At 31.8% G+C, this 27,282-nt stretch overlaps 3 protein-coding genes, 2 long non-coding RNA genes and 1 other non-coding gene across 6 annotated transcripts; 3 read left to right on the forward strand and 3 right to left on the reverse strand.

The window, feature by feature from the left end:
* Positions 1–166: 166 nt before the first annotated feature.
* Rpi (Ribose-5-phosphate isomerase) lies at positions 167–3,039 on the forward strand. Its single transcript, XM_071707885.1, has 6 exons — positions 167–335; positions 419–479; positions 1,100–1,215; positions 1,293–1,426; positions 1,559–1,700; positions 1,801–3,039. The coding sequence occupies exons 1-6, from the start codon at positions 204–206 to the stop codon at positions 1,999–2,001; spliced, it is 786 nt and encodes a 261-aa protein (XP_071563986.1). The 5' UTR covers positions 167–203; the 3' UTR covers positions 2,002–3,039.
* Trnak-uuu (transfer RNA lysine (anticodon UUU)) lies at positions 2,804–2,876 on the reverse strand. The gene has a single exon. It is a non-coding gene; the product is annotated as a tRNA-Lys (tRNA).
* A 3,539-nt stretch (positions 3,040–6,578) lies between the features above and the next one.
* On the forward strand, positions 6,579–10,494 carry LOC139773459 (uncharacterized). Its single transcript, XM_071707887.1, has 4 exons — positions 6,579–6,818; positions 8,303–8,380; positions 8,687–8,780; positions 9,854–10,494. The coding sequence occupies exons 1-4, from the start codon at positions 6,813–6,815 to the stop codon at positions 10,102–10,104; spliced, it is 429 nt and encodes a 142-aa protein (XP_071563988.1). The 5' UTR covers positions 6,579–6,812; the 3' UTR covers positions 10,105–10,494.
* Positions 10,495–10,688: 194 nt separating this feature from the next.
* Positions 10,689–26,832, reverse strand: LOC139773458 (TNF receptor-associated factor 6). The gene is made up of 5 exons (XM_071707886.1): positions 26,660–26,832; positions 25,935–26,069; positions 25,139–25,357; positions 11,972–12,216; positions 10,689–11,099 (listed from the first exon to the last, which is right to left on the reverse strand). The coding sequence occupies exons 1-5, from the start codon at positions 26,742–26,744 to the stop codon at positions 10,848–10,850; spliced, it is 936 nt and encodes a 311-aa protein (XP_071563987.1). The 5' UTR covers positions 26,745–26,832; the 3' UTR covers positions 10,689–10,847.
* On the forward strand, positions 17,540–19,787 carry LOC139773457 (uncharacterized). The gene is made up of 2 exons (XR_011718350.1): positions 17,540–17,957; positions 19,476–19,787. It is a non-coding gene; the product is annotated as an uncharacterized lncRNA (long non-coding RNA).
* On the reverse strand, positions 20,449–21,559 carry LOC139773456 (uncharacterized). Its single transcript, XR_011718349.1, has 2 exons — positions 21,374–21,559; positions 20,449–20,737 (listed from the first exon to the last, which is right to left on the reverse strand). It is a non-coding gene; the product is annotated as an uncharacterized lncRNA (long non-coding RNA).
* Positions 26,833–27,282: the final 450 nt, after the last annotated feature.

Here is a 27,282-nt window from a genome sequence, read left to right on the forward strand (position 1 = left end):
ATTGCCGTAATAACGTCGCGTCCCGTATTCTGAAAAATCAGCCTGACGACCTTTTACGCCAAACTCGCGTTTTCGGAAGTGTGGGTAGTTTGGACATGAACCATAGTGCGGACACGAACCATGTACCATTACCGAGCGAAACGACGTAGTTGTGAAAATGATTCTATTTCTACGAGATAACTTCAAATACGTTTTGTGCGCACATGATCCGTTCGCTTGTTCGAATATCCAGATCGCTGCACAGTGTTCCGAGAAATTCACCGAGAATGGGCGGAAATCCGATCGAGAACGCCAAGAAAATTGCGGCTTACAAAGCTGTGGATGAATACGTCCAGGTAAGTCGACTTGCTTGAGAGAAATCGCACGACCGATCGGTATAGTTTTCTGTTGGAGGTTATACTAACACGTTGTCTTCTAGAATAACACTGCCATCGGGATTGGCAGCGGATCCACTGTGGTTTACGTTGTTCAGAGACTTGGTAATAGTGATATTTAATATTTGCAATTATGTTTCATAATTGAAAATAATTTCATTTAAAGACTCGCACTTCAAATATTGCAATTCAGTCAATTATCTTAGCATTAGCTCCACACACATTCTCATATTTTTAAAAATAAAATCATAAAGGCCTTCCGTTGTTTTTATATATGCATGTGTGTCCATAAAGAAGAACACGTATAGAGGAAAATCTTGAGACGTCTTCTTGTAATATGTAAATTATTGTTGCACAGTGCAACGCATTGACATATTGCTGATAGAAAATTATTTTCTTGATCTATATATATATATATATATATAATTAAAAGTTTTAAACATTTTAAGAGATGTTTTATATCTTGTGCATTCTTTGAATTATTTTAATAAGACACATGTAGCTCTGTTTTAAGATTTGATCTCTGTATTACTTATATAGCATACTTTTGCCCTCATTATAATCATTTTTACTTGTTGAGATATAATACGTAATAATATTTTATTCTCTGGACTTTTTTCATGAAATGCTTCTTTGTCATGTTGAAGTATACATACCAAATATTATCTTCAAAAATTAACTCCTTGCAATTTACAACAGTACAGTTTCTTGTACTTTATTTCCAGCCGAACGCGTTAAAGAAGAAGGACTTAGTGTTATCTGTGTTCCTACGTCGTTTCAAGCTCGTCAACTTGTACTGGATAGTCATCTGACCTTAGGTGATTTAGAAACTCATTCACAGGTAATTTATAAACTTTTATTCTTTATGTTGTATTTCTTATTATATATTTTTATGAACATTATTTAATATCGGCACAGCTGGATTGCGCAATTGATGGAGCAGATGAAGTTGACGAGAACTTGAATCTCATTAAGGGTGGAGGAGGATGTATGTTACAAGAAAAAATTGTTGCTTGCTGTGCCAAGCGGCTTATTATCATAGCAGACTATACGTAAGTATTATTGTGTCTATTGATATATTAATCTTGTTGTAATTGATTTTAGTATTGATTTTACATATTGACAACGGACTTTATGATACAGAGTTTAAATGATTCGCTCTTACGTTTTTCCTCAACTTACAGAAAAATTTCACAAAGGCTTGGTGAGCATTATAAGAAGGGAATTCCTATTGAAGTAGTTCCTATGGCGTATGTACCAATTCAACGTAGAATTGAAAACAGATATGGAGGAATTGTGAAAATTAGAATGGCTGTCGCTAAAGCTGTAAATATATTTTTATTATCTACAGTATTATCTCTAGATTATTATAAAATCAATAAATAATATGAATAACAAACTTGATTATAATTTGTTACTTTTGCAGGGTCCAGTAATAACGGATAATGGTAATTTTATTTTGGATTGGAAGTTTCCTCAAGATGTAACATGTTTGAACAAAACTAACAACGAAATATCCTTGATACCTGGAGTCATAGAGACTGGTCTATTCTTGAATATGGCTGAAAAAGCTTTCTTTGGCATGCCGGATGGCAGTGTAATGGAACTAAAGTCATCCAATGTCTAACGTTTTTCATCCAATTTCACGGAATTGGATGGAAAACGTTAACGCGCGAATTACATTGTTGAGCAACAACTGTCCGATAACCTACAGTTAATGCTGTCAAGATTCTCGATAATCTTTTTTTGCGACCTTGGCTTTTATTTTGTGTTATTCCAGTTGCGTTATCATTGCTATTTTTTTAATACATTTTTTTATATTCCTGTTTACTATATATGCAATTTGTACGTATCATACTTTATTATGTTCTTTGTTACTATCATATGAACTTATTTTTAGTCAAAACGTATATCTTATGTAAGATCGAGTCACACAATCCTCTTATAAGTACATTTTGTAAGTGTAAATAAGAGAATTTTTACATGTGAAATGTATAATACAAAATGTTTATTTTGTATTATACATTTATCTCGAGGTACAAAAGTTATACAGCTATAAAAAGCTCGAAATATATAGATTTTTACACAATATTTTTTGTATATATATTTTAGTACATTTATAGATAAAAATAAGAATAACTATATATAAATAATCACACAAACAAAAGATCTTATTTAAATTTTATATTATTTTAAACAATATTTTTTATATTTATGCGCATATAATTTTACAATTTCAAGTAGTTCAGTTTCATAAGCATAGTCTAGAGTATGCTGAGTCTAGAATCAACTAACTATATACGTTTATCATTTACACAACAAAAGAAAAATTTATAAATTAAAAAATAACCAGTGCAATTATAATTATTGTTAATACTGACCGTGTTCTGATTAAAAAAGTTATTCGTATTATAAGGAATAAAAAAAATCGCCCGAACAGGGACTCGAACCCTGGACCCTCAGATTAAAAGTCTGATGCTCTACCGACTGAGCTATCCGGGCGACTAAGAGATGTGGAGGTTAATATTATACTGTATCTCACCCAGTTGAAAACGTGTATATGTATATATATATATTATACTTTGAAATATAACAACCAATATTGTATTAAATAAAATCTATAATGACGTTTATCAATAAAACATACAATTTAAAGAATTTAAAAGTATAGATAATACGAGTTGTTCTTCTTCCTTTATAAGCTTTTTAAAAAACTAGAATTTTTTCCATAAAAGATAAATTTTTTATTTTCGAAACCAGAAATTGCTGCTAAAATTCTAGAAATTTTATTTATATTATTATTTTTTAAATATAACAGCCAAGAAAGGAATTAAATGCCTACTTAAATTAAAAAAAATTAGTTTGTATTCTGACCTTTTCTTTCTGACTCATTTAAGCCATTGATTTATCAACGAACGTTTTTGAGAATCAACGTGTTGAATGTTTTCGCATAAAATCTGGACTGCTATAAACGATAATATATGTATCTATTTTCATTTATGCAACAGACGGCTATATATTTTACATAAGGCACATATTTATAAATGAAATCCTCATCTCCTATTTATAAGTGAACTATCATCCAGTAGCTATAAACAGTGATTTACTATCCCGCGTCGTTAATTCAGCACCAGCGTTTATATCTGTCGTAAAATTAAAGGTCGTCTTTATTTAAATAGCTAGTCTGCTGATTTTATTACGTTGTTTATTATTCGGCGTTCATGATAATTATGAAGCTATATGTATCTTATGCTGAAAGAAGCATCCTTTGATAATTTTGAATTAAGTATTAAGAAATATATTTATTGATATATCTTTTTATTAGTGATATATCTTTTATTAGTGATATCTAGATTAGTCTTTTATTAGTTGATATATCTTTTTATATATCTTTTATCGTCTTAATCATTTGGTTATAATCATGAAAATTTGGAAAAGTCTCTCTCTCGCAAGATAATTACTTTAACAATAGTAAAAGAGACTTTTAATATATTTGCAATTAATATTAACGCAAATATTAATTTATGGTAAATTTACGGGGAGCGGAGAAAAATGTAAAATATTCAATTGTGCATCTTCTTTTATTTTTTAGTCGCCAAAATCACAATTTTCAATTTTTTGCTCCAAAAATATCTAAAAAATATTTTTAAATCTAATAAATGAGAAAATCCTTTCAAAAAATTACTTCATTAAGCCTTGTGTACACGATACTAGAAATCGGTCCGAGTTTCGGTTTAAGCCAATCAACTTGCAGCTCTTACAGAAAAGCAGCAGTTTCATTGGCTTAAACCGAAACTCGGACCGATTTCTAGTATCGTGTACACAAGGCTTTAGAATCAGAAAATGGTTATTTCAAAGATCTCATCTTTCTTTAAATTTCGCTATTTTATCGGCTTCTGTATATTATCGCGCCTTCGTTTGGCCGCTGAAGAAGGTGTTGGTTTTTTAATATTACTAAAATACTAATTGAGTATTTTTTTTATCTATTAGCGACTTTTCAAGCGATCTTACCGAAAATTTTGTCGATGGTGATGTGTGAAAGCTAAAGAAAAAGAGAAAAGGAAAATGTGAATAGCCACTAGCCGACAAGGTTGAACGACCTAATCGTAACTCAGCAGGTTCTGATGTGAGAATGGTGTAAGTACTTAAGTCCCCTCTCCCCCCCCCCCCCGACTGTTTTTTCTACGATTTTTACACGGACACTCTTATCGGCCAACCTGCCATACTTCGCTTCCTGGCATCGATTTAATCAGCACTAATCCTCAGTTCCGATACCGTCGCTTTCGATTTCCCTTTGCGTAGTCCAAGCTCTCGTTTGTTGTGCGTAAGTACGCGATAAATCGTACCCACGTGGAGCGCTATAAGGAGGTATTCACATTGCCTCATCTTACATCCGTAAAACTGAAAAGCAAAGCATTTATTGTTGATGATAACTGTTTAAATTTATGCACATCTAAGATTTGCTACCCGGCCTACCCGCATAGCCAAATATGTTGAAAACAGATTTTAAAAATGTCTGCTGCAAATTTTGTCGATGGAATGCCAGCCGAAATATAACAGACTTTGCTAATCGAATATAATGAAAAATTGATTGCGGAAACTGAGTAATAAAATCTGCATTTAATGATATATTCGCATTTAAATGTTTGCGAAATGACAGATTCTGCTCGGTTTCTGCCGACAATCTGCTGTCAGATTATCGGCAGGCTTCCGGCCGCACACGAGTTTAAATGCGGACGCAGCCGAATCTGTTGCGAGGTATCTGAGCAAATCTGCTGCCAATCTATTAATTGTCATACTGCGGACAGTTTGCTTATTGGATAGTTACTAATTGTATATTCTTTCTAAATTTCTGCTCAGAAAGTCTATAATATATGTTATCTTCTCAAATATTATCAAAACAAATTATTATACATCTTATCAAATACTTGCGCTATTAAAAATTTGCCGTGTAAAAGCATGGAGATCGAGTTGAGATTTTAACTTTAGTCAAATCAAAGACAAACAAATCTGGAAAGAACAATATATATTTCGTGTAGCACTTTGAAGTAACGATCGAAATTTTACTGATCTCAACGATGGATACCTGTGTGTATGTCAATTTTTATTTCGTACATGCTTCCGAAGCGCAAAAAAATTTTCTACAAACTGCACTACTATTTTTACGTAAAAAAATAACAATTAAATCGTCATTGTATTGCAATAGATTTGAATACCGCGCACATCGAATTGTTTTGAAATCTGTAACCAATTAGTACAATATCGTAACGAAGTGCGAGAACGAGAATTCTCTCTCGCGGGCGGGCTGATACGCAATAAAATAGTTGGGATGCATTGCTGCGTCAGTATGCCGTTGAGACTTTGCCGTTAAACCCCGTGACCTATGACAACTTATGATCCGTGAATCTTAAGGGGCAACATGAATTATTAGATCTGCATAAGATGTATATCCCGCGAGCAGTCACGGCATCGGAGCTCTCGACTATAATCTATAGTGAACAGTTATGCAAAAGTTTGAGTGTTATGCAAACGCATCTCTTGAAGAAAATATTTAATATCTTCCAAAAATAGATTCCGCTATCTTGTATAATTTCGCTTACACACGTTTACACAGAAAATATTTAAAAAATATTCTAGATAAGAATATGATGTCTTATATGGCTGATTATTTATACAATTAAACTTGAATGTATTAAAGTTAAAATAAAAATTTAATTTGTTTTTTAATTAAGTTTAAGTAAAATGTTAACAGATAAAATGAGAGAAAGAGAGAGAGAGAGAGAGAGAGAGAGAGAGAGAGGGAGGGAAATGGGAGGAGAAAGAGTTACATTCTGATAATTATAGAATAATTATTATTGACATAATTATTTTTGACGGTTATTAATAAATTATCTACTATCACTCATCTTTTTATTAAAAGTAATACAAAATAAAAATCTCTGATCGCGCAGAGTATTTCCTGTTTGCATTCCCACCTAGCAAGATTTAATAATGAACAAAAAAAGATTGTCTTGCAAGAGTTAAATATCAGATGTATAAGTCGCCCACGAAATCATAGGTCTGGAACACGTGTACTCGATGAAGAAGGATTTTTTGAAGTGTGAAATACGACAGTCGCCCGCGCCCTTGTGGTCATGCGTTCTCCGGTCGCTTGCATCCCCCCGTGGTACTTACCACGCGGAGGGGGTTTGCGGGGATTGTATTTGAAGAGCGACCGCGCGATTTCACCCCTCAAACGAGAGGGAGAAGCCACGGCTTCAACCGCGCGCGACCTGTCCTTTGGCATACGAACGCGTATCCTGTATTGATAGTTGATCGAGTACGTAACTTCTTCTGAAGAGAGAGAAGAGAGAGAGAGAGAGAGAGAGGTGTCGCGCTTCAGAGGTGCGTCTTGAAGAATCTCCGAAGGTCCTATAAACTGCTCGAAAAAATCGCGATATGAAGGTTGGTTGTACTTTCGATTTTTTCATCTAACATCTTTATGAACATCTTAATTATGAAGTATAGAAACTAAAACTGATTTTAAATGTGTATGTAGTGATCAATTTTATCGAGTACACATTACAGTTACTTCTGAAACTTTAATATTATACTTTAATACTTTATATACTTTTGAGACATGTATATATGTTTTAAAAATATTTTAAGTTAAACATTATAATATCTGGCGCATATTTAATATTTATATCGATTTATAAAGACATTGCGAAATATTTTATTATATATATTTGTAGAAAGTAAAATCTTCTTTTTATATTACCATTTTTAAGATTGGACATAAAATAAGTAATTTAAAAAGAATTCTTACGATGAAAAATTCATCAACTATGGAAACGTTTTATTAGATACTGTGTGCATACGGTTTAGATCACGCATTTATGAAATAAGGCTCTTGGATGGAACATGCTTCCACATACTGCAATTCTTTTGATTGCTATTATTATGATTGCATATATATAAATTTAAATATTTATAACATTAAGTATTAATAATAAACATAATTGCTAATAATATTAAATTTAAATATTAATAAGAAGTTGATTATACCTTTTCATAACAATCAAGTATTATAAATCTATGCAGACCACTTAATTACCAATTAATAATTTTTAGTAAACGCGAATATGTCATAACATCATATAAAATTCCAAGTGTAAATTAAATTTTAAATTTGTATATAGATAACAGAACATTATTTTTCATGTAAATACAAAAAAAGTTCTATTTTAATGAAAATTTAATTTGTGATTTATCTGCTAATACATTTAACATTTAAATTTGAAAAACAGTAATATGTAAACTTTCTGTAATAAACTCATTGGTAAAAAGTCACTCTTGATTTAAGAAAATATGCAAATATTGGATTTAAATGCATATTACGAACATATTACAATAATAAAAAAAAAACATTTAACATATGGACGCCGACGCTCTCAGTATAAAATAACGAACCGATCGTTTTTACAAGAACAACTGCATATTAAGTAATGAATGTTGACGTACATCTTGTTTTTTTTACTCTTATATATGCAAACCAATTGTAATTTTCTGCGAAACGTATTATATAATTATATTTAAAAAAATGTTAATACATGCGGAATTGTTATCGATTATCTCCGTTAAGTTAATTAAATCAAATCGAATTCATTTCGTATGGCGTTCCAAATAACGTAACCACTTCATTAATTGTTAATTAACCATAATATAATATTGATTTCGGATGTTTAAGCAGCTTAAACATTGATTCTATAACGCTTCTATACGCTTATGTAACGCGAACATTTATGTTGTGAATCATCATCCGTACAGGATATAGTGCGGCGTTTACTTGTCAAATGTTATTTTTATTACATTATTCACGGCGTTGCACGAAAAAAAAATGTTTAAACAGCTTTGCGTGTCTGTTAATTCCTTGTTTCATTACACAGATTATCAAATATCTTTGCTGTACTCTGGCTTGCATGTGCCTGTTGAAGGTGGCAAATACTGAGGTTTTAAAAGACAAGGTAAACATATACATTTTAATGAATAATTTACTCAATTCGCATCAGAGCGTTTCATAAATTCTAAATTGCTTATAATTTGTAAACTATTATAATACCTATTTTTTAAAAATGCTTGCTCTTTTAAATCAATTATTATCGAACGAAAAAAATGTGGAAAAATCTCTGATGTACGACTTGGTTTTAAATGTACACAATAGATTAATAATAAGAGGATTATTCTCTGTACAAATTCAATACTAAATATCAACCGAGTTTTACACATTTTGGAAGGATAAAAATAGTTCTAATGGAAGTGGGCGCGGGCAGAATTCACTTTTACAGTTCGAACGGCAGCTTCTAAATGCTTTAAAAGCGGAGAAAACAATCAAGTCGAAGAGACCATTTTGCAATGCTTTCACGGGTAAGAAATAATTTTTACTTTTATTAGCGATTAACAATATTTTCCATAAATAATTTTAATTCTAGTTTGCCACATTCCTGTTTAGTGAACCGCGGAACTTTTTCGGTTTTCTAGTTTACCATATTATATGTGTTTAAAGAAATTATAAGTTTTTAAAATAATTTTTTAACAAATCCAAATACTTATAACAATCTATGTTTGATGTGAAGTCATGCTAAAAGTAAAAAGTTTGTATTTTTTCCATTTATACATCTTATTATTTTATACTATCTGTATTTGCACCCATTAAATTATTTCTTTGCGAAAATTGCTACAATTTAAATGACTAAATTAATATACTTTTTGGAACAAATCGTGATTTTTTTTTTAAGTATCAGGTATCCGTTACAACAAACAAACATTACTTTTTCCTAAATCGTATTTGCAAAACTATTTGAGAATTTTTTTCCGAAAACATTCTTTTTCTCTATTTTCTTGCAATCTTTTTCTTACAATATAGTTTATTAACTTCAGCTACATAGCTAAAAAGTGAACTTGATTTAAAAATTTCCTTAATTATTCACTCCATCCATACATTGCTAACTTATTTTATCATTATCACAACGCATCGGCCTATCCATCTATTCTACTCTCCAACCTACTCTTCCTCTCTTCTTTTCCTTTCGCTAACCTTTTCCTATATATCTATATTTTCTTCAACTACCTTCCCTTTGGTGGTGTCTAACCACCTAATTCCAGAGTCTCTTCAACCTTTCCTTATTATTCTTACCTAACTCAATAAACCAATTCTTTGTCCAACTACACTCTTCTATACATAATGGTTCATGTTATCCCTACCTTAAAAATATCAATTAGACTGAAAATGGCAATGCGACAAAAATCGAGCGGTCTCACGGATTAGAGGGTGGCGAATTAAGAACTCGAAAATAAGTGTGGCTAGCTAGGATTGAATACTTTTTAAAAACTAAAAATGTTTTGTTTTTGTAAAAACACTTGTATGAAATAGAATCGTAAGACGGCAGCGTGATTTAAAGCTTTTTAGGAATCGATTAAGTATTTTTGATATCTCATAGGATGCGGTAGATTTACGGATAAAAGGAGAGTGAAGAAGAAAGGACCTTCCACGCTGCGGGATTTACAGGACCTTGAAGTAACGAGCGACAACATTCAGCTTCCGGTTTCTCTGTACAGGGCACTGCTGAATGCCGCCAAACAAAACGTTTGGAAAGCGATAGATCGTGAGGAGTACGATTATCGATTACAACAAATGCCGCGAATTTATCTCTCGGGTCAAATGCCCCTACGTGACACGATGGAAAGCTAATTTTGACGGACGTAACTTGATGCATGGGCACCGCCAGAATTTGTAACAGATGGAGTTATACTTTGTCTTCTTGTTTTTAAATGTGTATTAGAAATTTATCTATAATACTAATTAAATATTTCATGAGAATTAAGTTATGAGATTATACCGTTTTAACTGAAGCGGTGCCTATGCCTTGATACATTTATTTCCGTTTTTCTGTCTCGTCATAATTGAAGAAATCTAAATTGAAAGAAGAAAATTGTACAATTATAATTACACATTTTATTTTATGTGCAACTTCCGCGAGAATTTTACCGCTACGAATGTATAATTCGCAAAAGAAGCATATAAAAATGTAATCAGTATAATATTGATGTTAGCTAGAATTAAATTAGAAATATTCATTTATTTGCTGGAGCATTTTGACAATTATGCATTTATTTGTACGTACCTCATCCTCCCGACAAACTCAAATAATTTGCTAACAGTAAATTTAAAAAAATTACATATTTTTTAAACAACTGTTAAATTGGATCTGGAGTGTATTCAATAAATTCTATAAAATTTGTTATCTAATTAATTAATACGCAAGATAAAATGACTTTATTGATTTTGCTCTTTCTTGTTTATTTTCAAAATAAATCACAATGCATATTCTGCTTAATAATAGTAGCAAAAGTATTAATAATATTGTTTGTAGCAATATGGTAAAAACACAATAAATATTGCTTTTTTATAACTATACATTTGCCTTAAACAGTTTACAAATAAACGATGAGTTTTATTAGTACACTTCCATTCCACATATACCTGGTGTTTCCTGAATATCGTTGAACCGATATTGATAATGATTTTGATAAAATTATACGCCTGGGAATACTGAGTCCGACGCACTCCGGATTATCCGCCACTCCTGCGGGTCTACCCCAGAAATCTTCTGTACAAAGCGTGGCCGGATCCCAAATTCGAGACCGTCGATCCTCACGTACGCCTTTTAAAGAATGATCTAATACCTGCGAAGACGCATCAATAACAATTATTTATACATAAATAAATATTTAATGTTGCATTTTATTAATAATATAATATAAAGCTAGTTAGATAAAACAGATTTATCAAGAAATAATTTCATGGAAAATAACTCTATTATATCTGCTTGTTTCTTTGCATAAAGAAACATAATTATATTGTTAAGGCAGTATATTTTTTTATTATTATAAATGAAATAATAAGTGAATATAAAAAAGTGTGTAATTAATTTAGTAAGTTTAATATTTATTTATTAATAACTTATCAACTTTAACATTTTTTTACTTCATTAATTCTGAATAATAAACTTCTCGTGTAAAAGTGTAACAGAAAATATTCGAAAATTTAAATCACTGATAACACATAAAACTCGAGATAGAAGAAATAAATCTATTTGTTAAAGGATTTAAATTATCTGATATTTCTTAACCAATTATGCGTATATAAAATTTATCTAAGAATAGTAAAGTAAAATTGAAAAAAATAAGATAACTCCATTGATTTTATCCATCCTTTTTATATAATGGAATGCAAGCAACAAGGGATCGTGTTCGCAAGGTCGCAACTTTCTAACTTTGTTTGAAATCATTTGATCGCGTTAGGAAAGTTCTTCTGTTCTGAAAACGTCTCAAAAAATTTTCGTAAGTAGCCGCGACGAGGGTTCGATACGACGTCCTCCTTTCCACCCCTTTAAAGGGCCGCCTGCTCGCCCGCGAGCCCTCCTTTATACTTCGCAACTGTATTACCCATCATGATTCCAGGATCTCCTGTAAAATTTTCTTTTATTCAGGGGGGTTACCGACTTATCCCGCGGGATCGTCCGACTTGGTTTCGATCATAGTGTCCCTGTGCGTACCTCGAGGCGGATTCTGTAAGGAAACGGCCACTCGAGAACGGAATCGTAACGGCCGCGGGTCAATCCAACACCTACGAAGACTGTGCCATCGGGAAAGTATTTCGGAGCAATTCTTAGATACATGGCGTAGCCGCTGCGACCCGCGTAGAAGGTAGGGCTGCGCATCGAACGGCCGGTCTGCCAGCTCGCCAGCATCACGTTGAAGTTCCTTACCTGCCAGTAATAGACGAACGCATTCGTCGAACCTGGAATAAGGATGATTGTTAATTTAGAATTTTAATTCTCAATTCATATTTACTTTCCTTCTGTCGACGTATTATTTTTATGTGATCTTTTATGTAAAAGAACATAGAGATTTTCGTGAATTAAGTTATCAGATATTGGATCTAGAATTTTATTCTCGATATCACACGAGGCGAGCACTCTAATTAACAAACTAATTAAAGGATCGGAAATTATTAAATTAGGACAAAGTATGCTTCAAACGATAAAATCTCGTATTTTAATTAATTTGGAGTAAATCTTGCGTCAACAGTTAAATTTATAAGATATTACATAATGTTAAATTAAAAATTTAACTATCTATAATATTAAATATTCGCTCAAATAAGCCTGTCATCAAATTTTTACCAAAAAGGATTAATGTATACTAGAAGATTATTAAATCAATGATGCAAAATATTTTAAATAAATAATTATTATTTACATAAAAATTGATTGATTTATAGCCATACTTATTATAATATTTGATAATTTATTGCATATATACCTTAATAATTAAAGTTTAATAATAAAACTATAAATTTAACAGCGGTCGTATTATAAGTTTTACCGGTTTCTCAGCGGATTACACGAAGCTTTTACTATTCAAACGCAACGGAGTTAATCATGTACTGCAACTCGAAATAAATCTCGGTACTTCGTTCCACTATTCATTTTGTTTGAATCGTGTTTATCCCGACTTAAGCTTCAGCTTTGTCATCCCATGGACAAGGCGAACTCTCACCTTCCCTCCCTTCTCAACGTAGAATCCATTTACATAAAACCATGGATCTCTTACATACAAATGCTTAGCTTAGGCTATGAATAAGTATAACAATGCATATTATGCAAGAAATGTAAGACTTCTACACGCGTCATCCACGTTATATTTTGGATCTCATTATTCCAGAATAGAATCTCGCACACATGCGATAACACATACGAAGTTAAAATGTCACATCTTGCGTAGCCTTTGCTTCTAGAAAATGGATTATAACATTATAATTCGAATTGTATGCGACTAAAAAGAAAATTATTTAATTTTTTGTATTAAAAGCTTTGAAGCGCGAACGAATTGCGCAAAAATTATTTGTTTGTTCAGAGCTCAAATTAAAATTTTGATAACTATATATTTTATGGCAATTATTAAAATTTGCAACACAAATTATTATTTATTACAGATGTATTTATTATTTATTTGAAATTCATTTAAAATTAAAATTTTAAAGGAAGTATGCGTTCTGCGATACATTGTTTCTTAGAACCAATATACGTGGTCTGTTTAAAAAGTAATGAGACTGAATTTTTTTTCTCAACAACTAGTAACACTGTCAAAACGAGACTGCAGTGGATCGAAAGCTACATTCATACTCTACTTTCAGTTAAAATTTCAAATCGATAACATTAACATTTGTGATTATACAATCATTTGTATAACAGTATGTTTGGGTGACGCGTCACAAAATTGGAACATAAGAAAATCGAGCAGCGTTATGCGAAGTTTGACACGGTAAATTCTTAGGCCAGTCATATTAGACATCGAACCTTCCAATTAATCTTCCCAGGTTGCAACCATCATAAATCGCTTTGATTTGAGGTGCTATGAGTGGGATTTATTTTGCTTCGCAAAATTAATTGCGCAATAAAAAGTTATTAACAATATTATCAACAAAAAACGCGATTTTTTTATTTTTTCTCAAATATCTCGAAAACTAAGCAAGATAGGGTAACTAACTATACGTACCTTTTTTGTAGAGCGTAAAATTTTCTACAATAATGATCTGAACAACATTTATCGTCAAGTCAGTCGTTTAGCTTGCACGCTCCGTCAAAGTTCGAGACTCGGATCTCGAAAACCCTCGATTTCATCGTTTTTTTGATGTTGCGCCAGTGATTTTTTTCCGTCATTTAAAATGAAATTAAAAATCCCTAAAAAATCACACTTATCTGAGAACTACAAAGAATACTTCTCATAATGCAACCGATTTTTTAGACCCTTTTTCTTTCATTTGTAGCTATGTAAGCAAAAAATTTTGATTTTTTGGAATAGTCTTAGTTTTTCGCTGTTTTCAGTCCTTAGAATTTATTTGAGACGAATTTTATCATATGCATCTTGTTGTGGACAAAATTTGCAACAAAAAAGGACCTCTGTATTTTTTTCGTACGACAAACGCTGATTTTTTTATTGACGCGCAAAGTTATCCAATATTGCGCACAGGTCGGATAACGCATGTTTTGCACAAAAATAATTATTTTTTATTAAAATTTACGTGATTTTTCGCATTATTATTGAACCATATTGCAAAGCCGTTTTTGTCTCCTTTAAAATTTCTTGAAAATGATGACATGTATGACACGACTTACATTGAAATCATATGTCCTCCTTCAAACCAAACAACTTTCGTCTAAAGCATTTTTTTCTAGAATCACAAATAAAAAAGTTTTTGGGGGTTGATTAAAATGGGACACTCTATATGTATTATATGTGTGTATATATATATCAGTACAAAATTACCTTTTTCAAAAAAGGTAAAAAAAGGCGCCAAGTACACGCGCAATGTATATTGTAAATCCAAAAATCTTAAATGGTATAATAGTAGCTTTATTTCTCCCTAACAAAATAATTCACAAAATTGCGTTACCTAACTCAACCCAAGTGATATGTATTTCAAAAAAAGATGTGAAATCTTTAAATTGCACCAATTGCAAAGAGAATATATATCCTAACAAAATAATTCACAAAATTGCGTTACCTAACTCAACCCAAGTGATATGTATTTCAAAAAAGATGTAAAATCTTTAAATTGCGCCAATTGCAAAGAGAATATATATACTTTAAAAAATAATTGTTGCGCAACTACTTTTAAAAAATAAAACTTAAGTGGTACGTATCTTTATATTCCCATTCAAGGGTCTTCTCGTTTTAACCCAAGCTTTAATTCTTTTTAACAAAATTATAATATTACAAAGAATCATTTTAATCACAAAGAATTAAAGAGATAACAGTACAAAATAAAAATATTTAATCGGGCCAAAATCAATGGTCGAATCGTCACGACGATAAAATTATTGCCAGTCAGGCCGATTCATACGTCTTATAGTTAAAAATATTTAATTAAAATAAAATTAATAAATTTTTCTTGTAAAAAGAACTTGGCGCTACTAGACCTTGAAAGGGTACCCCACGGTAAGATAGGCAAAATGCCACTGTCAATGAAACGGAAAAATTACTTTGGATTTGCATAAGTACACTAAAAGAAGAATTTTCTACGATTTTTCCGACCATCCATTCCCCCTCCTTTTTCTAGTGGCACCAAAAAACCGCTTTTTTCAAAAATTATTTTTTTTCTCCGGTTCCTTCATGTTAAAAATTTTGAAAAAATTTGAGAATATAGCTTATAAAAAGTACTTAACACACAATATTTTTGAGCTTTAGGCGCGTTGAATATCTAACCTAAAAAAATAAAATAAGTATTTGAATCAATTTTTTTCTAATTTCTTTGATAGTTGCAGGTCTAATTACTCTAGAAAATTGTATATTTTAGTGTTCTACATGTATTAGAATTTTTTCAGATTTTTTGGAATGGTGGGCCGTACTCAAAAATGCGAAAAACCCTATTTTTAGCCACTTTTGGGCTTTTTATGGTCCTCAAATGATTGATAGTGCCTTAACTGACTCTAAAATAAACATAATATATTACTTTTGGATATATGTTGTCAATATTTGATACATTCCGATACGTCTCATATGTTCTTGAGCATGAAATCAGTCATAACTCAACGAGAAAACCCTACTTTTTGTATAAAAGTGCCTATTTTTCGTCGATTTCTGGATTTTTGGTTATTTTATCTAAGTTTTTTTGCATATGATTGGTAAATGTGAATATAAATATAATAAAAAAAATTGTACCTCTTATACATATATTTCAAAGAAATCGTTCATTTATTCAAATATATACATTTTCATGAAAAAAAATTAATTTTTATGATTCCATGATCGTCTCTTTAATCCTCCTCGTCACTATCTTCCTCAATTACTGGTGTTACTTCTTCGAAGTCAAACAATGTTGTAAGTATCTCAGCTGGTCGAATAATCCTTGACAAGTATCTTGCATGAGACAGGTAAAAAACTATGGCGATATCAGGTTAATATTACAAATCTTATTTACAATATCAACCTGATAGTGTGGGACTCAACGTTGTCAGACGTTATTGCTGTAACGGCGTTAATGGTAACAGAACTATAGGGTGTTGCTCGCATATAGCCGCCATAGTTTTTTACCTGTCTCATGCAAGATACTTGTCAAGGATTATTCGACCAGCTGAGATACTTACAACATTGTTTGACTTCGAAGAAGTAACACCAGTAATTGAGGAAGATAGTGACGAGGAGGATTAAAGAGACGATCATGAAATAATAAAAATTAATTTTTTTTTCATGAAAATGTATATATTTGAATAAATAAACGATTTCTTTGAAATATATATGTATAAGAGGTACAATTTTTTATTATATTTATATTCACATTTACCAATCATATGCAAAAAAAACTTAGATAAAATAACCAAAAATCCAGAAATCGACGAAAAATAGGCACTTTTATACAAAAAGTAGGGTTTTCTCGTTGAGTTATGACCGATTTCATGCTCAAAAACATATGAGACGTATCGGAATGTATCAAATATTGACAACATATATCCAAAAGTAATATGTTATGTTTATTTTAGAGTCAGTTAAGGCACTATCAATCATTTGAGGACCATAAAAGGCCCAAAAGTGGCTAAAAATAGGGTTTTTCGCATTTTTGAGTACGGCCCACCATTCCGAAAAATCTGAAAAAAATTCTAATACATGTAGAACACTAAAATATACAATTTTCTAGAGTAATTAGACCTGCAACTATCAAAGAAATTAGAAAAAAATTGATTCAAATATTTATTTTATTTTTTTAGGTTAGGTATTCAACGCGCCTAAAGTTCAAAAAAATTGTGTGCTAAGTACTTTTTATAAGCTATATTCTCAAATTTTTTCAAAATTTTTAACATGGAGGAACCGGAGAAAAAAACTAATTTTCAAAAAAAGCGGTTTTTTGGTGCCACTAGGAAAAGGAGGGGGGATGGATGGTCGAAAAAATCGTAGAAAATTCTTTTTTTAGTGTACTTATGCAAATCCAAAGTCAATTTTCCGTTTCATTGACAGTGGCATTTTGCCTATCTTAACGTGGGGTACCCTTTAATAAAGTATTAAAATTTTGATTAAATTTAATAAAGCACAGAATTTTTGATTGAATAAAAAAACAGCGCCAAGTTTTTTTACAAGAAAAATTTATTTATTTTATTGATGAAGCCTGATAAACGATAATAGATATCAGCGACGGGCATAAATAGGCTGTAGGCTGATAAAAACTTTCAAGGTGCACACCCACATACTTAAAGAGATTATCATTCTATATTTCTATGCACCAATGATTCTGTATATAAGCTGAGCGATCACCGAACTGATTCACTTTGAATTTCACTGAGCTGACTACAGGTGAGGATACGAAAGCTTCATCTCTATATAGTTTAAAAGTATTGTTCTACTTTCTCAATAGTTCTACATATACTTTATAAAACAGGAAATCTCTCAAGCAATTAATCGAAAATGGGAAAATTCATCATGCTGCTTTGCTTTACGCTTCTCGCAATGACTTCGGTCATGGCCTGCTCAAAACCCGGATGGATCGTAAGTACCATTGCATGATATTATGTTTTAAACTGTAATATATATGTGTATCTCCACATTTTATTAATTCATATATTTGTTTCGTGAAAACCATTAAATTAATTAATATAACTTAATAGTATACTTTTTAAAAATATGATGGATTCTATATGTAATTTATAGAGATGACATAAATTGAAAATTTAACAAATGTAGTGAGATTTTTATACTTGATTGTTATTTATATATTATATATTTATGTATATGTATATACATATATATACATATACATATATATAAAGGAAGATGTCCTGACTCACTCACTCACTCACTCACTCACTCACTCATCAACGCCCAGCCCAAACCCCTGAACCGAATTTTTACCAAAAGTATATGAAATAGGGGTAGAATTTTCCGGGGAGTGCCACTAAGAAGGGATTTTTAGAAATTCGAGCCCTAACGGGGTGAAAAGGAGTAAAACGTGTTTTCACGGATTCTTTAATATCGCTCAGCCTAAACCTCTGAACCGAATTTTTACCAAATGTATATGAAATAAGGGTAGAATTTTCCGGGGAGTGCCACTATGTGTATAGTTTTTTGTTATCGATTTTCTGGAAACCGGTTTTTCAAATTTTTTCAATTTTTCGGAAATAATCGAGAGAGAGAGAGAGAGAGAGAGAGAGAGAGAGAGAGAGAGAGAGAGAGAGAGAGAGAGGGAGGGAGGGAGAGAGAGGGAGAGAGAGGGAGAGAGAGGGAGGGAGAGAGGGAGGGAGAGAGGGAGGGAGAGGGAGAGGGAGAGGGAGAGGGAGAGGGAGAGGGAGGGAGGGAGGGAGGGAGAGGGAGAGGAGAGGGAGAGGGAGAGGGAGAGGGAGAGGGGGAGAGAGGAAGAGAGAGAGGGAGAGGAGAGGGAGAGGGAGAGGGAGAGGGAGAGGGAGAGGGAGAGGGAGAGGAGAGGGAGAGGAGAGGGAGAGAGAGAGAGAGAGGAGAGAGAGAGAGAGAGAGAGGAGAGAGAGAGAGAGAGAGAGAGAGAGGAGAGAGAGAGGAGAGAGAGAGAGAGAGAGGAAGAGAGAGGGAGAGGGAGAGAGAGAGAGGAGAGAGAGAGAGAGAGAGAGAGAGAGAGAGAGACTATTTGTGTGTCTTATTACATATGTCCTCCGGGGCGAAGCCCGGGTAACCAGCTAGTATATATATATATATATATATACATATACATATACATAATATTTTAATCCGGTGTATTAAACATGTTTTCTGTATGTAAGGAACACGTTTCATCTCTTTCCTCCAAGTTATACACAAATAAGCAGAATAAAGAAAGAGTAAAATATATTGTTGTATAAAGTGTCACATTTTGAATATTTTAAGTAATGAGTAATGACAAGATTTGAGTGTTGATTACAGGGAACAATTTTATAAATGTGTGGATAATACGGATTAAGTCAGAAGTGACGAAAGTGCATTGAGTTTAGGTTTAAATAATTAAGTTATGTAATACGAAAGACATCGTGCAAGATAATAATCTCGCGTAATCTTTTTCAGTGCTTTGATGGCGGGCCTAAGTGTTGCACGGGATATGTGTGTAATTATATAACTTTTACTTGCACCAAAGCATTGGGCATAAACAGCGCAGGAGGACCATGGGGACCAGGAGGACTATGGGGACCCGCAGGCCCAGCAGGCGCAGGAATAAAATGGCCACAAAATGAACCTGCCCCTGCCCAATAATCATAAATAGTAGCTCGACCTGGATTTTATTGCGTAGAACTATGATTTAATCTTGATTGATCTAAAAATATGTAAAAATTTACACAATAATTGGAAATATACACTTGCTTAATCATTACCCAGCAATATACTCTTTATGTCTCAATGACTAAGAACCCTTCTTCACATTATCAACCAAATTGAAGTCAATTTGTTGAACAGCAAAAATAATTCTTTTTATATGATAATATTTTTATAAAAATAAGAACGTACCCTGGTATTTATATTAGAAACAAGTATACATATACATGACGTAAATTATAAAATAAACAACCACGATAATCAACCCATGTAATAACTCATGTACAATGTCATTGTTGGTCCAAAACGGGATTCATGGCATCTTCATAATTTCACCATCATCTAAAAATGCCTTATGCCCAGGATAGAATTTGATCTCTGTAAGTCTGTTTTAACTTCTTAAATGTTCCCATTGCATTGTCCTGGAGTTTGACATAGAATTTGGTCGCATAACGCTGCTCGATATTCTTATGTTCCAATTTTGTGACGCGTCACCCAAACATACTGTTATACAAATGATTGTAGAGTCACAAATGTTAATGTTATCAACTTGAAATTTTAACTGAAAGTAGAGTATGAATGTAGCTTTCGATCCACTGCAGTCTCGTTTTGACAGTGTTACTAATTGTTGAGAAAAAAAATTGCTGTTCAACAAATTGACTTCAATTTGGTTGATAATGTGAAGAAGGGTTCTTAGTCATTGAGACATAAAGAGTATATTGCTGGGTAATGATTAAGCAAGTGTATATTTCCAATTATTGTATAAATTTTCACATATTTTTAAATCAATCAAGATTAAATCATAGTTCTACGCAACAAAGTCCAGGTCGAGCTACCATTTATGATTATTGGGCAGGGGCAGGTTCATTTTGTGGCCATTCTACTCCTGCGCCTGCTGGGCCTGCGGGTCCCCATGGTCCTCCGGGTCCTGCGCTGTTTATGCCCAATGCTTTGATGCAACGAAAATTTTTATCACACACAAGTCCCTTGCAACACTTAAGTACGCCGCCAAAGCACTGAAAAAGATTACGCGAGATTATTATCTTGCACGATGTCTTTCGTATTACATAACTTAATTATTTAAACTTAAACTCAATGCACTTTCGTCACTTCTGACTTAATCCGTATTATCCACACATTTATAAAATTGTTCCCTGTAATCAACACTCAAATCTTGTCATTACTCACTACTTAAAATATTCAAAATGTGACACTTTATACAACAATATATTTTACTCTTTCTTTATTCTGCTTAATTGTGTATAACTTGGAGGAAAGAGATGAAATGTGTTCCTTACATACAGAAAACATTTAATACACCGAATTAAAATATTATGTACATGTATATATGTATATATGTATATATATATATATATATATGCATATGTATATATATGTATATACATATACATAAATATATATAATATATAAATAACAATCAAGTATAAAAATCTTACTACATTTGTTAAATTTTTAATTTATGTCATCTCTATAAATTACATATAGAATCCATCATATTTTTAAAAAAGTATACTATTAAGTTATATTAATTAATTTAATGGTTTTCACGAAACAAATATATGAATTAATAAAAAATGTGGAGATACTCATATATTACAGTTCAAAACATAATATCATGCAATGGTACTTACGTTCCATCCGGGCAATAGGCAGGCCCTGACCGAAGTCATTGCGAGAAGCGTAAAGCAAAGAAGCACGATAAATTTTCCCATTTTCGATTAATTGCTTGAGAGATTTCCTGTTTTATAAAGTATATGTAGAACTATTGAGAAAGTAGAACAATACTTTTAAACTATATAGAGATGAAGCTTTCGTATCCTCACCTGTAGTCAGCTCAGTGAAATTCAAAGTGAATCAGTTCGGTGATCGCTCAGCTTATATACAGAATCATTGGTGCATAGAAATATAGAATGATAATCTCTTTAAGTATGTGGGTGTGCACCTTGAAAGTTTTTATCAGCCTACAGCCTATTTATGCCCGTCGCTGATATCTATTATCGTTTATCAGGCTTCATCAATAAAATAAATAAATTTTTCTTGTAAAAAAACTTGGCGCTGCTTTTTTATTCAATCAAAAATTCTGTGCTTTATTAAATTCAATCAAAATTTTAATATTTTATTAAATTTCAATGTCTAGTAGGGCCAAGTTTTTTTACAAAAAAAATTTATTTATTTTATTTTAATTAAATATTTTTATTTTGTACTGTTATCTCTTTAATTCTTTGTGATTAAAATGATTCTTTGTAATATTATAATTTTGTTAAAAAGAATTAAAGCTTGGGTTAAGACGAGAAGACCCTTGAATGTGAATATAAAGATACGTACCACTTGAGTTTTATTTTTTAAAAGTAGTTGCGCAACAATTATTTTTCAAAGTATATATATTCTCTTTGCAATTGGCGCAATTTAAAGATTTCACATCTTTTTTTGAAATACATATCACTTGGGTTGAGTTAGGTAACGCAATTTTGTGAATTATTTTGTTAGGGAGAAATAAAGCTACTATTATACCATTTAAGATTTTTGGATTTACAATATACATTGCGCGTGTACTTGGCGCCTTTTTTTTACCTTTTTTGAAAAAGGTAATTTTGTACTGATATATATATACACACATATAATACATATAGAGTGTCCCATTTTAATCAACCCCCAAAAACTTTTTTATTTGTGATTCTAGAAAAAAATGCTTTAGACGAAAGTTGTTTGGTTTGAAGGAGGACATATGATTTCAATGTAAGTCGTGTCATACATGTCATCATTTTCAAGAAATTTTAAAGGAGACAAAAACGGCTTTGCAATATGGTTCAATAATAATGCGAAAAATCACGTAAATTTTAATAAAAAATAATTATTTTTGTGCAAAACATGCGTTATCCGACCTGTGCGCAATATTGGATAACTTTGCGCGTCAATAAAAAAATCAGCGTTTGTCGTACGAAAAAAATACAGAGGTCCTTTTTTGTTGCAAATTTTGTCCACAACAAGATGCATATAATAAAATTTGTCTCAAATAAATTCTAAGGACTAAAAACAGCGAAAAACTAACAAGAAGATGCCACGAACTGCTAACTCTACTTTTGAATGAGCTTTAGTGCATTCGAAAGGGGAGGTCGAGAGTATAAACCGTGTCAAGGCTTTTGGGTGTATGGGCTTTAGTTTCGGAGAAAATTTATTGTAAAATTATTTACCTTAAAAAATAAAATAAAATTGTGTTACCTAACTCAACCCAAGTGGTATGTATCTTTGTATTCCTGAGGGTCTTTCTATCAACCCAAGTGGTAGTTGTTTTAATTCTCCTTGATAAAATTATAATATTACAAAGAATCACTTTAATCACAAAGAATTAAAGAGGTAACATTATAAAATGAAAATATTTAATTAAAATAAAATAAATAAATTTTTTATGTAAAAAACTTGGCGCTGCTTTTTTAAGGTCTATCCAGACAAATTTGCATCGCGCATAAACATAAGCGTAAGAAATTGATTGGTTCATATATATGTGCAAAAGGAAATAGGCCAATCCATCTCTTTATGCATATGCTTATGCACCTATGCAAGTTTGTCTGGATTGACCTTAAAAAAGCAGCGTCAAGTTTTTTACAAGAAAAATTTAATAAGTTCGAAATTAAGCGACCCAACTGGCCAGTTCCTATTTATTTTACTCACGACGTTTCGACCACAATTTGGTCCTTCTCAAGTGAGATATACAAAATTAAGCACGCAGCACTAAATCATGCGTCGCCAGATGTTGTATCCAAGCTACATCGTGCGAACGATGTTAAGTGCGTCAAAAGAATAAAATAATAAATATCTGAGAGTCAAAATGTAAAATGTGAAGAAAAATTTATTTATTTTATTTTAATTAAATATTTTTATTGTATAATGTTACTCTTTAATTCTTTGTGATTAAAATAATTCTTTGTAATATTATAATTTTATCAAGGAGAATTAAAACTACTACCACTTGGGTTGATAGAAAGACCCTCAGGAATACAAAGATACATACCACTTGGGTTGAGTTAGGTAACACAATTTTGTTTTATTTTTTAAGATAAATAATTTTACAATAAATTTTCTCCGAAACTAAAGCCCATACACCCAAAAGCCCTGACGCGGTTTATACTCTCGACCTCCCCTTTTGAATGCACTAAAGCTTATTCAAAAGTAGAGTTAGCAGTTCGTAGCATCTCCTTGTAAGACTATTCCAAAAAAATCAAAATTTTTTGCTTACATAGCTACAAACTAAAAAAAAGGGTCTAAAAAATCGGTTGCATCATGAGAAGTATTTCTTTGTAGTTCTCAGATAATGTGTGATTTTTTGGGGATTTTTAATTCCATTTTAAATGACGGAAAAAAATCACCGGCGCAACATCAAAAAAACGATGAAATCGAGAGTTTTCGAGATCCGAGTCTCGGACTTTGACGGCGCGTGCAAGCTAAACGACTGACTTGACGATAAATGTTGTTCAGATCATTATTGTAGATAATTTTACGCTCTACAAAAAAGGTACGTATAGTTAGTTACCCTATCTTGCTTAGTTTTCGAGATATTTGAAAAAAAATAAAAAAATCGCGTTTTTTGTTGATAATACTGTTAGTAACTTTTTATTGCGCGTTAATTTTGCGAAGCAAAATAAATCCCACTTATAGCACCTCAAATCAAAGCGATTCATGATGGTTGCAACCTGGGAAGATTAATTGGAAGGTTCTAATATGGATGTCTAATATGACTGACCTAAGAATTTACCGTGCCAAACTTCGCATAACGCTGCTCGATTTTTTTGTGTTCCATTTTCGACGCGTCACCCAAACGTACTGTTATACAAATGATTGTAGAATCACAAGTGTTAATGTTATCGACTTGAAATTTTAACTGAAAGTAGAGTATGAATGTAGCTTTCGATCCACTGCAGTCCCGTTTTGACTAGTTGTTGAGAAAAAAATTCAGTCTCGTTACTTTTTAAACAGACCACGTATATGTTAATAATTATAATATAAAAATATTAAGATAGAAGTTTCCTTTCAGTTATTGTACAGATGTATAGTTAATTGAAACTTAACAACACTTGTAGTTGTTACAAGATCGTTCTTTCGTTAGCAAGTTCACTAATCTCATTCATACATGCAAAATAGATAGGCCGTTGTATAGTAGCGGAGGCACTTGCGAAGTTTTGAGCACTTCAAGTCCACCAGTTGCACGAAGAACTACTCCATATTTAGTTGAGAGCGTAAAGTTAACTTTAGAGTCTACTGCTATTATAAACTGTGTTAATAAATTATTTTCCTATACGCGCTAAAAATTACTTTAAAAAATTTTATATCTCACAAAGAGTATTATAACGTATTTTGATCCATAAAGCACAGCTAGATTATTTCGTAATGATTGCACTAACCGTTCAATACTGACAAATTTTGCATGGTATTGTTGAATTTATCGATTTCATCTTGCCTCGGGGATAAATAACCGTTGAACGTTCCGTGAAGATTAGCGTTTCTTACACTTTTCAAATAATTCGGTTGCTGCTCCAGAATGCTGTAAAGTAACCACTTAATATCCGTAAATTCCTTGCTCAACTTTTCCTCCAGACTCGCGAATTTTTCGTCCATCGTCTCTGAAAGCATGCGTAATCATCGATTAACTTTTTGTACGTTTACGAAAGCGGAATTATCTTCGTCCCAATAAAAAAATCCAATCGACTTTTAATGCTCAACGGCATCGGATGGATTGGCGATCGTCTTTATTTATAGTTACTTAATTGTAAGAGCTTTTATTCGACGCGCCAGAAGTTTGAAATTTTCCGCATGCAGTATTATTGCTCATAACTCTTTTGCGTTATTATTTTGATATAATAATATAAGTTAAGACTGCAGCTTGGAAAATCATAAGAATTGATACTTGGATGCGTAAGAAGTTCTCTTCTAATAAAATTTAAATGATCAGAATTACTTATTTTTTTGAAGAAAGATACCTAAGTTATTGTCTAACGATTTCATTTTTATTCTCTTCTAACTGATTGCAGATATTATTGTAAATATTATGTACATTGAAAGATAATTGCTATAGCGTTCTTTAATATGTGTCAAGATAATATTAATATTAATATTTATAGTTAATTCAATAGTAATATTTATATTATAATTTTAATTTTATCAATATATTGTATTTTATCAATTTTGATTTTTACTCACTCGATTTACATACTCCAGTGAGTACTGTTGTAACAGTGGCACGTGCATACGCGACCACATCTTCCGTTGCGATCTTGCAAGTGGTATGCTGCGTTTCCGTGACATCGTCGCTGCTGACATTGGCCTCAATCGTCGCTAAAAATTGCAATGTGTCTGTAGATAAATCTGTACTTTTTAGCGAACGCGCCAAAGAAAGTGCGTGCAACTTTGTCAAACATATATAGATTATAAAACGATTTTTATACATGTTATTTTATAACAAAACTATATTCTCTCTTCGAGATTACAAACTTTTCCATATTTTGAAATCAGAAATTTATTGTAAAATATTATATCGAATATAATATAGACGTTTAATCTGTTTTCTATATTTTTATTTCTATCATTTTATTTTCAGATTTCATTAAATTTAACAAACAGATTTATTATTTAATAATTTTATACTGTATATATATATTATTAATTATGCACAAATCTTATATTTCTTATCTATATAATAAATATAAAGGAAAAAGAATCAGACAAACAAGACTTAATTCAATTAATGATATTACCTAATGTATGTTTCCAATTTTTAAAATTGATTTATCGAAATTCTAGTTCTGTTTTGAGTTTTACTAGTTACAGCACATATTAAGATAGGATTTTTAATTGTGTTGTTATTTATTAATTTTATCGGGCACTAGAAGCTATTAGCACGTGATAAACAACTGTTTCACACCTACGTGTTTTTCGCAAAGATTCACTCGCACCACTGCATGCCAAATAGAGTGAAAACAGTGATATGGAGTAGCGTATGATCTTCGACATCTCGCCGCACGTGAACGACACGTTGTGAATTCATTACAACGTGTGGCCGAAATTATAAACAGCGAGTAGCTTCCACTCGCTCTTAAAAATAGATTTTATCGTCTTCTTACCGATGAGAAGGCGTTGAAGAAAAATTACGTAGATAATATAGCGAGATACTTCATAAAAAATTATTTCTCATTACGCGGCGTGCATATTATTCTATGTGTAGAATTTTCAATATTACTTCAAGTAATATGTTCCGTTTTTATCAATTGTATCTGTATTCGGATTTTAATTTAATAAATAAATATTCAAATTAAATTATTAACTATATAAAAATTTTATTTTGAGAGATTAATTCAATTGGCAAGTGCCGATTGAATTAATCGCCGATTAAGCTAATCTGAGTATGGTCAAAGTTGTTTTAAGCTGAAAATTATCGTCGAGTTTAAACATGAATATCGGTTATCATCAGGACAGATAAAAAGACTCACTTAATACAACTTAAGGAAATTGACATGGAATAAAAAAAAATAACTTGAAAAATCGACTTTCG

Source organism: Temnothorax nylanderi, unplaced genomic scaffold (assembly GCF_030848795.1).
Source record: "Temnothorax nylanderi isolate EJ_2023f unplaced genomic scaffold, tnyl_v1.0 TNYL_tig0062_pilon, whole genome shotgun sequence".
Taxonomy (NCBI): domain Eukaryota; kingdom Metazoa; phylum Arthropoda; class Insecta; order Hymenoptera; family Formicidae; genus Temnothorax; species Temnothorax nylanderi.

What these genes read in the sequence shown, in the direction of transcription:
- Rpi (XM_071707885.1), top strand. Translation starts at nt 204, where the DNA reads ATGATCCGTTCGCTTGTTCGAATATCCAGATCGCTGCACAGTGTTCCG. An exon ending in TTACGTTGTTCAGAGACTTG is followed by an intron (nt 480 to 1,099) that starts GTAATAGTGATA and finishes CTTTATTTCCAG; the next exon opens with CCGAACGCGTTAAAGAAGAA. An exon ending in ATTTAGAAACTCATTCACAG is followed by an intron (nt 1,216 to 1,292) that starts GTAATTTATAAA and finishes ATATCGGCACAG; the next exon opens with CTGGATTGCGCAATTGATGG.
- LOC139773458 (XM_071707886.1), bottom strand. Translation starts at nt 26,744, where the DNA reads ATGTCGAAGATCATACGCTACTCCATATCACTGTTTTCACTCTATTTG. An exon ending in CACTGGAGTATGTAAATCGA is followed by an intron (nt 25,358 to 25,934) that starts GTGAGTAAAAAT and finishes GCATGCTTTCAG; the next exon opens with AGACGATGGACGAAAAATTC. An exon ending in CTTACAGAATCCGCCTCGAG is followed by an intron (nt 11,100 to 11,971) that starts GTACGCACAGGG and finishes GCGTCTTCGCAG; the next exon opens with GTATTAGATCATTCTTTAAA.
- LOC139773459 (XM_071707887.1), top strand. An exon ending in CTGAGGTTTTAAAAGACAAG is followed by an intron (nt 8,381 to 8,686) that starts GTAAACATATAC and finishes GGGCGCGGGCAG; the next exon opens with AATTCACTTTTACAGTTCGA. An exon ending in ATTTTGCAATGCTTTCACGG is followed by an intron (nt 8,781 to 9,853) that starts GTAAGAAATAAT and finishes GATATCTCATAG; the next exon opens with GATGCGGTAGATTTACGGAT.